Source organism: Eutrigla gurnardus, assembly GCF_963514095.1.
Source record: "Eutrigla gurnardus genome assembly, chromosome: 6".
NCBI lineage: Eukaryota > Metazoa > Chordata > Actinopteri > Perciformes > Triglidae > Eutrigla > Eutrigla gurnardus.
The window spans coordinates 23,020,945-23,036,903 of record NC_139920.1 but is presented as its reverse complement, the minus strand read 5'-3'; the positions used below and the strand labels follow the sequence as shown (position 1 = coordinate 23,036,903).

The window sequence follows — 15,959 nt, the reverse complement described above, 5'->3', positions numbered from 1 at the left end:
GTGACTCTGCAGCATGTGACTGGGGTTTTATTGATTGGGGCACTAAAAGTGTACCGTGATCAACTGTGCTGTTATTTCTCCGTGGTTAACATGACGACGATGACTTTGAATAAGCGATAGTGGGATGAGGAAATACCATGATTGAAAATGAAGTCTGTCTTATACCTCATGGGTTTATTTCTTAATGAATTAAACAAACAAATAAAGCTCAACTTCAAGTGGCAAATCATCATTAATGCATAATCAGCCCTTCCTGATCGTTTTAGCCCCCTTTTTATTCCATTTTAGCCTCAACCAGACATGTCAGGTCTTACTAAAGGATCTACCAGGGTACCTTAGTGCACACTGCAGTGTTTTCTATCACTTTAGCTTCTTAAAGCCACACATAAAGTCTGTCTGTGTGCTTTTGGTGAACTTTGACACTTGGTGATTTTTTTTTCTTCACACCACAGTGTCCACTCCGTGAGGCATCATCGAGATCAGAGTGAAGTAATGGAGCGAGTATTTGCATGGATGAATGAGCTGTGTGTCTAAATACTGTGTGCGTGAGTGTGTGTGTGTGTGTGTGTCCCTGGAGCAGGTGGATTGCAAGGGGCGGTGAAAAAGAGTGTAAAAGCACATGCGGAGACACACTCACACACACACACACACACACACTCACAGCGCAGAGAAGATCTAGTCTAATTAAAAAGCACAGCAGTGATTTGATTCTCTGTGAAAGAGAGGACGGATGTGTGTGTGTGTGTGTGTGTGTGTGTGTGTGTGTGTGTGTGTGTGTGTGTGTGTGTGTGTGTGTGTGTGTATGTGTGTGTGCTTTTGCATTAGGTCGCTGGCTTCAGCATGATAGCCCGTCAAATGAAACAATGTATTCCGCGGGACCTCGGGGTTTCCATTTGAGTATTCAGACGCGGCGCTGCAACGAACTGTGGCTGTTTTATGTGGGAAAAAAAAGTTGATAATTAGTCCCACAGTGACTGAACAATGAGATGGAGAGCGAAAAGGGGGGTGGGAGGAGGGGGGACTGAAGGAAGAGCGCTGAGCACACTTACAGCTCTGACCTGACAATGTCTGGGAATCATTGATCAATTTCTTTTGGTTGTTTTTTACCCCCCTTAACCCTTTTAGCTCCTTCATCAGCCCTCCACTGCCTTTGAGTGTTCACTGAATTAGAATAAATCCACTTGTCTGATTTATGAAATTGAATTAAACGTATCTCATCAACCTGAATGTTCATTTTGTATGTTTTTTTTTTTTTTTTTGCAAACAGGACCAGATATCACTAATGTCATTTCTGCTTGTTTTCCTTTTTGGAAGCCCTCATTCCACTTTTTTTTTTCAAAGGGGTCTCTGGTAATAATTAGCAATTAAAATGCTGTCTTTTTTTGCCTTACTTTCCACTAATTAGCTTGACAGAGACATTGGGTACTAATTCTCTGTAGTTACCCCCCACCCCCCAACATCAACAGATACACCCATCAAACTCCCCTCCGCATGCATATACACACATCCATGCAGACACACACAGGCAAAGAGAAAGAATCTTGAGAAACCATGGCAACTCGTGTTTTTTTTTTTGCTGTAATCTAGGCTCACCTTGTCATGTTGCTACAGAATTAACTTAATCAGACTCAGTAGAGGCTCTGACGTGGCGGAATTGATTATTAAGCAGCAAGAGATGTTTATTATGGCCTTTCCTGGATTACATTGCATGATTTACAGATGAAAACCATTCCCATGTCTTTAAAGTACATTTGTAAAAAAAATATATTATCCTTAGTCATCATATTTCAGACTGGTTGTTGGGTTTTGCATTTGAAGGTTTTTCCCTTTAATTAATGTCCAGTATGCATCGGACAGTATGGGAAGGACTATAACCATTTTATGGCAGAAATGATTCTTCACACCAACCTATTATATATTTTATATATTATTGTATTCCAAAAAGTAATTTATGACTCGTGGCTCACTTGTGGGTTTAAACAACCTACAAGGACTTATATGTTTGACTATTAAAAATGTACACATGGTATTTTATATGATTCCTGTAGGTTTGGTCTGTATTTTGAGACCGAATTTAGGGAAACTGAATGAACAAATCTGAATAATAAAAAAAAAAAAAGAGATGAGGGTTGTGGACACGCAAAAATTGTTCTTCATAAAAGACCAACTCAGAAACTTTTACTCCTGCAGTCTTTGCCACGTTCTGTTTAATGTGCAGATGAAAACAATGTCTTTTGCTTCCCTTTGACCTGCGTAGGAGGTCCGTGTGTTAAAGCCTAAAGCCCTCACTCTAGCGACTTAGCTTATGTAAGGCTATATCAATGCTTCTCGGAGGTGTTGTCGGTGGTAAAAATCCGGTTCAGGAGTCCGATAGGGGGGTCAGACAGCTGAGTGGCAGCAGGAAAAAGCACATGTCATGTTTGTTTGGAGCCTCCTTTGTCACGGGCCTAACCCCCTCCCCCCTTTTTCCTGCCCTCCTCTTGGCCTTATTTAGCCCCCGCGTGTCACCCAGAGGTCAGGGTGAGCATGCACACGCTGCACACACACAGGCAACACAAGAACAGACAGACAGACACACACACATTGTAATAGCATGGTAGAGTGCATCATAGATGGAAGTGCCTTGAAGGACCTGCTTCTCATTCTCTAGACCTCATTAGCTGCTGATTTATCTCCACCTCCTTCCTCCTAATGCTCTGGGTGGGTGGATGGGGTGTGTGTGTGTGTGGGAAGGGGGTACTGTGTGAGAAATAGTATGTTCATTTTCCATGGATTAGTCGGTGTGTGTGTGTGTGAGTAAGGCAGAGATTTTGCATTAAATATGGAATATTTTAGCGGGCGTCGGTGTGTATGTGTTGGTCCGGAGGTGTCAACTAGACACAGGGACTCTGTCATTGCACATTAGCCCACTGTGAGCACACTCGACCTGGGGTCAAACAGATTAATAAAAGATCACATATACACACACACACACACACACACACGGATCTCATTAAATATTCTGTAGCCCTGCGCTTCATAATCATGACAAGTACACACACAGCGCTCCGGACCACCATTATCCATTTAGCAAATTTTTGCCTTGTCTTGCAATAATCTGCTCAAACTCCCCGGTGAGCTTATTATTGTCAAGGAAAAGTGCTTATAGCTGCGTGGAAAGGTGGGATTTTTGGAGAGATGCAAAATTTATTTTGCATAAGGAATTAATACTGGAAAAAAAAAAAAAAAAGACTTCCCACCAAGATCAGTTATTGTACCATGCAGTTTAAGTGATTACTGTTTTCCACAAGATTGATTATTTTGAAACAAAATCTATATTTTTTCCACCTTCTGCTTTGTTATGATATAATAGCATGGTGAAAACGTCAGGTTAAGGAGCAGCTCTGGTGCTAATATGACTTTAACTCTGCCCTACATAATTCATTGACTCCTGGGGAGCGAATCTCTCGGGAGGAGATGCTTTTTTTTTTTTTGCTTTTACCTGATTCCCATCTACATCGCTATCTCTGGAGACGATTCACAGGAGAAAAAGAGGAAGCGGGGGAGGGGGGGGCATTTCCATCCTCTTTAAAGGAAAAAAAGGCACAACAGAAGATGTCAAGTTGTAGCATAGTCTCCTGATAAATGAGAAAACAAATTGTGCTAACCTTTTTTTGTTTTTGAAATATGAACCGTTATGACCCAGTGATGTTTCTCCTTGAGGAGACTGTGACACTATAAAACTGACTTGAGTTATAGTTTCTGTCATAAAGAAGTCAACATGAGGCGTTAAGGCAGCTGATATTGAAAGGTTAGCTTGTACGCCTAAATAGTGGACTGGATGCAGGGCCGGCCTAAGCCTTTTGGGGGCCCTAAGCAGAATTTGATTTGGGGGGGCCCCCCTCCCTCCACTGCAGAGTCATCTGTGCTTGAGGATTATTGACACAAATGTCACACTATAATGTTACATTATAGATTGTATTAATTATATCACAAATCACATATCCTGTGACATTTATCTGAGGGGCCTCATTCAGACATCATAACCCATTTTGTATGATTAAGGGGCCCTATTAAATCAGAATTATCTTTCTTTTGCATACATACTTGATGTTTATGTCATCTATGATTTAATATGCAAAAAAACAAAACAAAAACACACGATTGGTGGCCAGGGGGCCCCAAGCAGCTGCTTAGAATAATTACGTCGCTGTGTTGTCTTTTTTCTTATATATTCTTATAGCAGTGATTGCTTGAGTGTCATTTCATCTAACCTCTCGTTGTTTTACCTTCACTCCTGCAGATGTGAAGAACCTGGAGAACTTCCACCTGGTAGAAAGCGTCCAGGAGCAGGTCAACGCGGCGCTGCTGGACTACGTCATGTGCAACTACCCGCAGCAAACGGACAAGTTTGGCCAGCTGCTCCTCCGGCTGCCGGAGATCCGAGCCATCAGCCTTCAGGCCGAAGAATACCTTTACTACAAACACCTGAACGGTGACGTCCCCTGCAACAACCTACTCATCGAGATGCTTCATGCCAAGAGAGCTTAAGAGGAGGGGGGGGACGACTGTGCAACCCACAATGCAGCCGTGCAGACATCCTGAGAGTTTTTGCTGCGGACCCCCAAAAAAAAAACCTCTCAAATAACTGAGGCTCCGGCTCAGACTTGACTGAGTGATGATCTGGAGGATGACTGTGTTAGCAACCTCGTGTTTATATCAAACTCATTTTCATCTTCAAGTTACGACTTGGAGTAGAGATCTGGACAAACTCACATGCGTAGAGACAGATCGTGTGCACACGCAAACAGCATACGGATCCCTTTATTCTGAAAAAGGAAACAAACTCTGAAAGAAGAGCCGCATCATTTCCTCAACACGCAGGCAAAGACAATATTGAAAGGAAAGAGGGAGGGGGGAAGAAATGAAACACTTGAAACAAACATTTGGCATGAGTTGGGATCGGATCGTCTGCACGAGCACAGACGGGCTACAACTTAAAAAGAATGAACAACCCTCGAGTGGTTTAGCACTGGTGACATTGTGAGAGGCTTTTTTTCTTTTTTTTTGTGCTGAGGAAGGAAGCTGAGTAACACCGGCCATCTTTCAGACGGCTTCGTGACAAGAACTGGCTTTATTTTTTTTGGTCGAACCCGTTCCTCCGATGTGCTCTCTCTCACTGAAAACTGGCTTCTAGCTGTCGTTGGTACTGTAGAGACAAGCAGTCAACCGGGCCAGAGACTCTCACCTACTGTCACGTCTTGTTTTTTGTTAACTTGCATAAAAATGTCTAAGCACCGCAGCTTGATCTGACTTCGAAAGGGAGAATTGAAAAAATAAATAAACATCCATAAGGAACATTGAACAAAATGATAAATAGGAAGATGAGGAGAAAAATGCTAATGTGTTTTTTTTTTTCTGATGAAGTGGAAGTCATTTGCTTGTGGTTCCCCTTTCTTATTCCACCATCCCCCCGAATCATCTTAAACTATGTACCTCAGAAAGACCAGTGTTAAATAAATCAATGAATTATGTCAGCTGAAACATTTGTATTTATAGCCCTTTTTCCTGCAAAAAAAAAAAAAAAAACTCCCTCCGTTTTTATTATTTAATTTACAACTGGAACAAAAACAAAGTGTGATTCTGGAGACGGAGGAAGGATCAAACCCCCCCCCCCCCCCCTGTCCGGAAAGACCAAAGCTTGCTGCAGAACAGAAGAAGGAAATTTACAAAAAAAACTTAATAATCAGTATTATGAGAGAAAAAAAAAAAGATTTGTGATGTCACAGTTATGTGAGTCTTGCCTTATTTCATTACCATGCTAGCTAACCGTGCAGATGTGAATGAAAATATGTACAAATATATAAAGTATTAATGTTGTAAAAATTAAAAAAAAAGATTAATTCAACAGGTGTTTACATTCATGTGGTAAATATGGGAGAGAACTGTGATGAAGCATAAATTGCAAAGCAATGATTTCCTAAAAAAAAATGATAACAATGAAAAAAAAAGATCCCTCTGGTTTGCTTTCTTTGGTGTGTGTACAGTGTTTATTTTTTATTTGTTTTGAGCAGTACTTAAATTATGTCGTGAGACACTAAAATCAAAAAGGAATCACACTTAAAATATTAATTTCTGTCTGCTGGCATTCAAACATTTGTTTCTTAAGCATTGCTGTATAAGGGTTCCGTTTCACTTTCAAACTTTTTTTTGTAGAATTATTTTTGTTCTTTTTTTATTATTTACAGTGCTTTTACCTTTTTTATGTACAGTTTGTCACTGGTTAAGCTTAATAATGAAGATAATTTATTGCGTCTCTGGGTTTCCATCTTTGTGTTACATGACGTGAGGTGTCTGCGCCAGAATAAATTTGTTTACTGTAGCATGTTCTTGTTTTGTTTTCCAACAAGTAGTTCAGTGATGCAGGTCTGGAGCAAAAATAACGGGCTTTCGAAAAAAAAAAGGATAATTTTTTACTTAAAAATGTTCATGCAAGTCAGTACATTGAAAAGGAGTATTGTATTTAAACTAGTAGGTGAAGAAAGGTGTTTCTGCCACATCCGTTTTTTCTTTTTACCTGCATCATTGTTCTTTCTGGTTTAATCTTATACCAAAGACTGCATCTTTCCCCTCTGTGAGCTGTGACTTCGAGTATTGTGTCCAAAATGAACAAAACTGACTTTTAGTCCTCCTTTACATTTTTCTTTAGAAAAAAAGAAAAAAAATGGCAACCTAAATTATTTTCATGTGGATTTTTTCCACATGTGCTCTAGTTGTTGTTACAGTTTTTGTTTTGTCCCAACACTTGCCTCCCACAACATACTGTGGTGTTTGTTTACCAGTCAACAGTTTGTCAATGGCTGTAAGTCATAGATTGATCAACAGTCTTTTAACGGCATGTTTAATGTACAGTCACTTAAAATCCCATGTCATAATGCAGTTACCCGGTTCCATTTCCTCACACCCTCATTAACTGTGTCTCTTGATCAGACAATCTTTTATCATACTTTTTTAAGAATTCCGCGTTTAGGTTCTGCAGCCGCCTTGGACTTCCTATAACACACAGGTGAAACTCTATGTAACACATACAGTCATGCACGACTTGGTGCAAAAGTCCAGTTGTTTTTACTGCATGGTTGATAAAACAGCTGCAGCCCCCGCTCCGATCCCCCCAAAAACGGGAGATTGTCTTGAGATGAAGTCCAGTAAACACTTTTGGAGAAAGACTTTTTCTGTCAGCTATAAGAAGTTAAAGGGAAACGGTCTGAAACTCAGCTGATTGCTTTACAATCTGGTAAGCTGTCAAGACAAGACTTGTATACAGTATAAATGCTTTCACGAGGACTTTTAACAATGACTACCTTTGTGCATTCACATGCTCATGTACGTTGTCACGTCACACATTGATACACAATGGATCAAAAAATGCTTAAACCCCCCCGCACCCCTGTGTGTCTATGACTTTTCACCCCTCCTGCTGACATTCTGACTGCCCCTATCACTGCCTCCCGGGGTCCTGGGGGGAAGTGTCTCTCTGAGGCTAATTGAATTTTTCCTCATATTTCAATAAATAATTATTATGCTTATAACACCAGATTCTCGCTTCCTGCACACGCTAATGCTGTCCGGTGCCATTACATGTGTTTTTTTCCTTCTTTTTTGTGGGGGTAAATCAAGGATTCCAACATCCGCTTGAACAACGTTTTTAGTAAAAACACACAGATTAAAAAATCTGATGAGATGCTGTGCAATAATACTCAGCTGTTTTGTTTCATTTGTTTTGTTTTTTCTGGCCTTGACTTGATAATAATTTGACAGGAGAGTACCAGGAAAGCAGTGCAGAGAAAGGTAGAGTGACAGGTGATAAAAGTGTCCACCTGAATCAAATCTCACATTCACCTGTTCATGTTGCACACTTTTACCGGACAATACACAGTAATGCTTTAAATGTACAGCTAGCGAAGCCACAAAAGAGAAAAACAAACACACATACCAAAAAGCAAGGAGCTCTGAAATTTAAGTTTAGCTTACATTATCATGCAAAGACAATGTTAAAGACAATGAGTCCTTCCTCGGTCACAGATAAACCAATTATTCCCGAGTCTTCAATCATCATTGGTGAGAGATAAAAGGAAAAAAGGAAAAGGGAGCTATAATACAAAAAAAGTCTGATTTAAAAGAAATAAAAAATAACAATATGAAACAACAACCAACACCAGCCAGGTCAGTCAATGTAGACGGGCCTGTATTTTTCCTGAGGTGTCGGGCCACGAGGGAAACAGGAAGCGGTAAACTCCAGCTCCATGGGAACATGAAGACTACAACCAGCCGGCAAGGCCTCCACCTCTGGCTCCTGGATGGGAAAACGAGGGATCGGTAAGTGGGGGGAGTGTCATGTCAAATTAGGAAAAAAACAATACTTATTTACACTGTAATAACACAAGACGTATAGGTCATAAAATGAACTGGTGGATTTGAGAGAAGATCAATATGAAGAGAAAGTAACAGTATTTGTAATTATAGGTTATTAAAGCATATTTTGTCATTGAATGCTCCAATTCCTTAAAAATCCTTCCCTTGTAATCGGTTGAATGGAACATAAATGTCTTTAAACGTAGTGTCCCGTTTCTTTTCTTTCACTTCTTTGTTTCAGTCGTGTCTTACTTTATATGACATTGACCTTTGCTCCTTCAGACTCGCATGTCTGCATGCCGTTTTTATTGGAATCTTTTGTTTCCACCCCGCCTCAATTAGATTATATAACTAAACAAAATAAAAGCCTTTAATAATGAATTGATGAAATGATAGAAATATTCCTAAAATGATATAATGCTGTGACTGACTTATGCTTTGGTATCAAAAGGTATTAAAAGATGAAGAGCGGCTCCGTTCATTCTGCCTCAACCTTTGACTCTGGTCGTCCCCCAATGTTCAACCGCACACATGTTGGTGTTAATACTAATAAGACCTCCATTATTTAATGAAACATACTGCTATCACAAAGGGATTTTTGACACAAGGTTAATGAATGATGGAAGGACCTTCACTTTTTTTTTTTTTTTTTTTTTTCAGTTTTGTGAAAAATACATAGAATCATTTGCTAACAAATGAAGAATGGTTTTCATTATTTTTCTCGTATTTGATATTACAAAGGACATGACATCAAAATAGACAGACAGGTCAGACCAAACGACGGCACCACAGTCCTTTGAATGATGTAACCTGTACTCTATAAGATACAGTCATGGCTTCTCATTTAATACCCAATACAAAAAAAAATGGCCATTTTGCTATTCTGAAAATAAACAATGTGACTTTTCATTTCATTCTTCAGTCTTTGCAAACTCGCTCTGAAAGAATCACAGTACAGATGAAACTGCTGACATTGATTCTGCACATACAGGGTCGCCTATAAAGTTGGAATACTTTGCAAATGTCTTGTCTTTTATAGCGCCAAACAAATGTTACGCATTAATTCATTTCACCTGGATAATTGGGACACATAATGTAATCATTGCACCTGGTCAAAATGAGTACTGATGCATTTAAATAGGAATAAACAGAGGATTGTATCTAAAAAAAAAAAAGATTCCAATGATATGGGCAACAGTGTGTATAGAAGGCGTTTTCTAGACTTTTCAGGATTTTGTAAAGATAGGTTTTTTAAATATCTTGGAAATGTAAAAAAAAAAAATTCAACCAAACTTTTGGCAATCTATTCCTTTTTCACTTTTTTCTCTCTCCGTGAAGCAAATAATACATGTAATTATTCAATTGCCGAGGTGCTGATGATAGTGTTCTGGTGCAGCATTAAGAATGCTGGTCACAAACCGGGCATGAGGCCAGCTCGATCCCTGGCGCGCAGCGTTGCAATCCTCACTTGGAGCTTGGCTTGCAGTGCCTGGCCTCCTGTCTGTAAATGTGTTAAACCTGCTTTCACTCGCCCTGAATTTGTATAAATAATGTATATACATTTATCCACGGACTCTAACAAGTGCAGCCTCAGGTGAAAATACTCAAAAATGCATGCTATGCGCATCCCCGAAGGTGGACATCAGCTCCAAACCGACCGACTCAAAAGATAACCACACAGAGAGCAAGAAAAAAAAAACACAAATGAATAACTTGCCAAAAGCAACGTAAACACACACAGTTTTTCTTTTTTTTCACACACACACATACTGATGCTGTCAGTTTCTAAAGAAGTTTTCCTTTTCCGTCACACAAACAGCCCCAAGTCGCGTCTGCCAGTGTTATGTGAAGCTTTTAAACTCTGGAACCACATCACTCGTGTTTACCGAGATGCGCTTGTGTGTTTCCCTGCATTGTCAAAGCAGAGTCAAAGGGAAAGAGATTGAGGGCACAAGAGAAAGAGAGAAAAAAAAGAAGCGTTTGGAAGTGTTCCAAGATTGCGAGAAAAAAGGTGCAACTGAACACTGGAACAGTTTTGTCAGGACCGGAGGCTCACAAGGCCTGAAAAGAGCGAAACCCGGTCTACCGAACATTAACACCCACCCAGCGCTGCATGGTGGCAAAACCAGTGGATTAACCAGTCCACCACCGGATAACATATCTACGACGCCGTATTAGGGCCACTGTAGGGAGAGAGAAAAAAAAAAAAAAAAAAACAGAGCTGAGAGAGGGGGGCAATATCCAGAGAAAAAAAAAGTGGCAAATTTGCCACTATATAAATACTTATAGACGATATAAACAAGATGTTTGGTTCCGCTAACACCGGATGTTTGCCGTTGCTATGACAACAGGTGAAACTACCGCTAGCATCTTAGCCCAACCACCCGATCAATAAACACCCATAAGATGACAATTTGGCCCCATATAAATAAAACCAACAATAACCATCAACAGCCATCACCCTAAGGACCTCAACGATGCATTGTCACACGTTGTGATGTATTAATAAGAAAAATAAATGTGTACAACATTCAGGGGAAGTTAGTTTTCATAGATGCCGGCTGTTTTAATAAACTCGCAATTTGCGACTTTTTTTCCCTCTGAATATTACCCCTCTCTCGGCTCTGTTTTTTTCCTACAGTGGACTTAATACACTACGTATCACACTGAGCAGTGACTTTATTAGACCATTTACTCTAAAATCCAATCTTATTGCAAATTAATGTAACGTTCAATTCTTGGAAGGTGAGGGAAAACTGGCACAGTTTATGGCATTTATCATAAATCTGAATACAGAAAAAAAAAAAGAATACAAGAGTGTTGGCAATTATTTCAATGTGATATCAGAGCCTGATTTAATTTTTTTTTTTTATGTAAAATTAACTGCCCTTCATTTAGATTTTGCCCCCATAAATCAACATACTCATCTACGCTGACGGGTGACTCAAAATTATTTTGGATATAATCTCCAAAACCAAGGGAAGAAAGTATTATTGTTGAATGAAATGGTTCATTCATCTGTTTTTTGAGGGGGTGAAACTAAGGGGAGGCTCACAGGTAAAGAACAAGGAGGCGAAAAAAGAAACAGCAACATCTCTTCAGAGAGGCAATTAGCCAACTTTCTAATTGCTTATACCAAACAGCGACTCGGGGGGACTGATGGACAAACTTTAAAAATGTAAAGATCAAATTAATAGGCTAGCATTGTTAATGGAAACACTCACTATTGTTATGCAAAAGCCTCGCCGCGGCATGCAAAGCAAATACACTAAGGTTCGGAGACGGAGCGGTTCGAAGGCCGCTGCCGTTTCATTTCAAAGCATGCATTATACATCATTGTGCATAAAGAGAAAAGCCTACAGAATTATGATGGGTTTTTTTTCCACGATGATTATCCATTATTAGTCATTAAAAAGAGAGCGAGGGAGGGAGAGAGAGAGAGGAAAAAAATACAACTTTTGAGCACCTGAACCTCGCTGCCAGCATTCCATTAATTGCCTGCACAATGGGGAGAGCCTTTGGAGATTTTTCAATTTAAAAAAATGAGGAGCATGCATTCAGTCGTGCTCATGTTATACCAGCACTTAAATCCTACACAGCTCACATAAAAAAGGACTCAAGGTTGCATCCGATTGAAAGCCTCCAACTACAGCCACTTCAGAAATCCATTTAGCAAGCGGGGGGTTAGAACATCTAATTCAAACAGAGTCGCCCTGTTAAAACGGTTGCACCAATGTCTCTTAGAAACACACAAACACACACACACACTTTCAGGCACACACATTTTTTTTCTGTTTGCTTGGCTCCATTGTAGAAGAGATGAACCTGGCACATAGAGAAATGACACAAAGCATTAATCTTGCCAGACCTCAGCCAAGTGGCGAAGGTGAATGCTTGACTGCACTTGGAATCTTGACCTTTGCTTCGACGGTGTCAAAAAGAGTGCTGCACGGGAACGTCAAAAGAAAAGAGTTCTTTGGCATCTGTAATAACATGGCAACCTGAATGTCACAACACCGTTCATCTGCAAAATCCTTCCGGAAAGTAAACACGACTTGTGAATCAAACAAAACAAACAATTCAATTAAAGCAACGAGGGCATCTTAGTCGTTACATGTAGGGCTGCGATACATATCATGATAGGTGGGGCTGTAATGTATTACTGTATGCAAGGCGATATAGGGTTATTTTATTATATAGGGTTACTCATATGCCCGGATCCGAAGTTCTGCATTTGCATTTATCACAATCTCCTTAATATCCAACATCAATGTTTTGGTAAAAACGTCGCAGGTGAACTATTAATTAAACATTGATGCATTGTTTTTGAGAGTCGATATATTACTCAAATGTAACAATATATTCTTACACCCCTGGCCACATGAAGTGATTTGTTGAGGAACTGCAGATTATTGCAGTGTGTGAGCCTGAGCCACTCCATGCCAGAACGATTTATGGTTATTGATTTATTCTTTTATTTTTTATTTTTTTTACATGTAACATCACCCTGAGAGTTGCTTGTTCTTATTGTCGACCTTTAACACTTTAACACTTGCAAGCAAAAAACCCTCCGTAGCAGAATCACCGGGTTAAGTGGCGCTTTTCTGATCGATGGATTTGAGCTCATGCTCGTATCACCGCTTCTGTTTGTTGCTTATATTGCAGGACTTTTTCCCTGAATAGATTGCAGACTGTTATACAACTGTATCAGACTGTCTAGTACTCAAATTAAAGTAGTTTGTTTTGGCTTTGGCAGACAAAAAGCAAAGTTATAGGGAACCAAGACACCCAAACACTGGGTTTGAGTGTTTGGAACAACAAGGTAAAGTGATTCAGGATCTGAGAATAAACTGAACCAGACTGTTAATCAAAAATTAATAAATGGTTTATGCCCAGACTACAATTTACACCATATTATATTTTATTGTTATAGCACTTTTCAAGAACTTAAACAGACGCTTAACGGAGGGGAAAAAAACAAAACAAGACAAAGCCGAAACAGAATAACATTCAATGCTAGCTAACTAATAGAAAATTATATTTGTCTCTGTCCAAAAAAGTGTGGAAAAGTAAAGTAAATGCTGGATATAATGTTTTCTGGGGCTGTGTGCTCACTCATACTGTGATTGAAATGAAAATCCAACAGCATGAACTGGATGCCGTTACATAAAACCAGATTTAATCTTGCATCACCACCGGCAGCCTTGAGCTGCAACCAACTGAAGAACCAACATAGAGCAGAGACCTTTTTGTTGTTCTTTGCTGCATTATTTCCTCACGTGTCCCTGTACTCCATCACTCTCGATCTCCCCACCTACACTCTCCTTAGTATTAAAAGTCCTGGTTTTCATTCTTTCATTCATTCTTTGTTGGATCCTTGTTTTTTTGTTGGGTTCAGTTCTTGGTTTGCATGCACCGGACCTTGAATTAAAGTTGTTCCTGCTGTGGTTGTCCACCCGCTCCACTCTCGATGACAACCACTCACTTATAAGGATCTATTTCGCTATTTATCTACAGCAATACACTGAAGTGAGGGCACATGGATGCATACTTAACAACATTACTGAGCTGAGAGCCATGCCTGGTGTCAAACAAAGGCAACAAATGATTTGGCTGGCAGTCTGAATAGTTTACATCAAGGCCCTCTTGTTTGTATCGCAAAGTGCCACATAAATGTTGCAAAACAAGGAAAAGAAGTACATCAAGCACTCTATAACCTCTGAATGTATAGCATTCCTCACCTGGAAGAAAAACACAGGAATCAGCCTCACATAAGGATGTAAGTATGTGTGAATATGTGTCTACGCATACATCGGCAGGTGTGTTGGTGAGATCAATATCAAAAAACCCTTAAGGGGGGAATCGAGCAGAAACTTTTCCTTTCATCCGTCCTTCCCTCCAAAGAGCCTTTTTTTCCTTTCCTCCTTTCTGTTTCGGAGCATTGCCGACAATTGCTGGCAGGCCTCCGCACGCAAACAGCTGTTCTCAGATTGTCACCGATGGGAAGCTGATTATTTAGTCTGCCGTTCCTCTTAATGGACAGCAACAGTTTGTGAGAGCTGCCGAGGACTCTTAAGAGGCCGGATCCTTTGCCAGAGGCAGCAATAACGATGTAATAGAAGCTCCTATAAATGAACATCACAGACTTAGACATGGCTGTGGAAAAGAAGGGAGCAGGCCTTGTGGAAGGGAATCTAAAGGGAAACGTCCCATCAGCATCTGTTTTGGAGCGGTGGCTCAGTCTTAGAGAGGGACAGAAGACTACCTCTCATCACCTGCGAGAGTTCTGGGTTTGTCACCTTTATTACATCGTGAATGATGCTTAGTTGGTCTGTCTGACCATGGACAGGCCTAAATGGCAGCGTATGCTCTGTGCTTTCAGTTTCACAACCAGGTCACTGTGTCAGTCCAACTAAAACCCAAATTTCTGACAGGCCTTCTCACTTAACTCAAAACTACCACTTAAAGGTCCCATATTATGAAAAACAGGATTTCTCTGGTCTCTACATCTATAAACTGGTCCTCCCTGAGCCTACCAACTACCAGGATGAGGAAAACAAGCGACTCCTGCATGGTCTCTGCAGCCCCCCCACTGGTACAACGGCGCTCCTACGGGCTGCTGAGATTCAGCTCCTGTCATTTCGTAACGAAGGGAGTTATTGCATAGGCCAAACTCCTCTGCACGATGATAGGAGATAGGTGAAGTTCGGTGTGTCCTGCTGTGAGATAGCGGTGTTTCACAATGTCTTCAATCAGAGCTAGACACACAGATTGCTCTGTTGTTGGTTGTACAAATCAAGATATGTGCTGATATTCTGTCCCAGCTACAGAAGAACAGAAGAGACAGTTGTTGCATTTCATTTTAAATGACAATGTGCCGGCTACGGTTCGTGTTAGCTTGTATGTGTGCTAACCACTTCACATTGTACTGCTTCAGTAACAAGGGTCAGTACAAAGCTGGCTTTGCCTCGACACTGACCCTCATAAAAGGATCTGTCCCAACCATACGGGACCCAGCAACTTCACCTGAGCCACATAGGCGAGCCATAGCGATACATCCACCATAAACATTGGCGCATGCTACCACTAGCGTAAGCAGCATCCTCTCCGTCGCTCTCCAAGTAGGCGATGACAGACAGAGCTCATTAGCATTTAAAGGTGCAGGCACAGAAACGGCCTGTTCTCAGTAGAGCTCATTTGAGCAACTTTTAAACGGCTGAAATTCAGGACCATGGATGGGTTTGGGGCAATGCATGTCGAATACAGTGTTGTTGGACCTCTGACAGCTGTGTGGAATTGAGAAAACACAGTATAATATGGCACCTTTAAACAGCATCTATGCACGGTACTGATAACCTGCAGTTCAAAAACGATCCATATAACATTTTCATCAAACTTTACAACTCCTCCTGCTAAATAGTGGCATAGCAACTATCAATTAACCATCCAAACCAGTTACTATGTTCAATATGCAGTACAGTATAACAGTACATTTTTTTGCAATAATACCTGTGCACTATATTCGTAAGATACTACTACTACTCACTTCTACTACAACAGCAAATACA

General features: G+C 40.4%; 2 protein-coding genes across 3 annotated transcripts in view; one reads left to right on the top strand and one right to left on the bottom strand.

Annotated features, from left to right (window-relative positions):
* The window catches only part of nr5a2 (nuclear receptor subfamily 5, group A, member 2), a 195,852-nt gene extending 189,459 nt beyond the window's left edge, over positions 1-6,393 (top strand). The window contains exon 8 of one of the 2 annotated variants that reach the window (XM_084012269.1): positions 4,283-6,393. In XM_084012269.1, coding sequence (XP_083868395.1) covers positions 4,283-4,530 — 248 coding nt within the window. In that variant the 3' untranslated portion in view covers positions 4,531-6,393. The remainder of the gene's footprint in view (positions 1-4,282) is intronic. The other variant, XM_084012268.1, reaches the window with a different exon arrangement.
* A 1,688-nt stretch (positions 6,394-8,081) lies between these two features.
* Positions 8,082-15,959, bottom strand: part of LOC311015160 (adhesion G protein-coupled receptor D2) — an 86,845-nt gene continuing 78,967 nt past the window's right edge. The window contains exon 25 of the mRNA XM_084012267.1: positions 8,082-8,332. Coding sequence (XP_083868393.1) covers positions 8,204-8,332 — 129 coding nt within the window. The 3' untranslated portion in view covers positions 8,082-8,203. The remainder of the gene's footprint in view (positions 8,333-15,959) is intronic.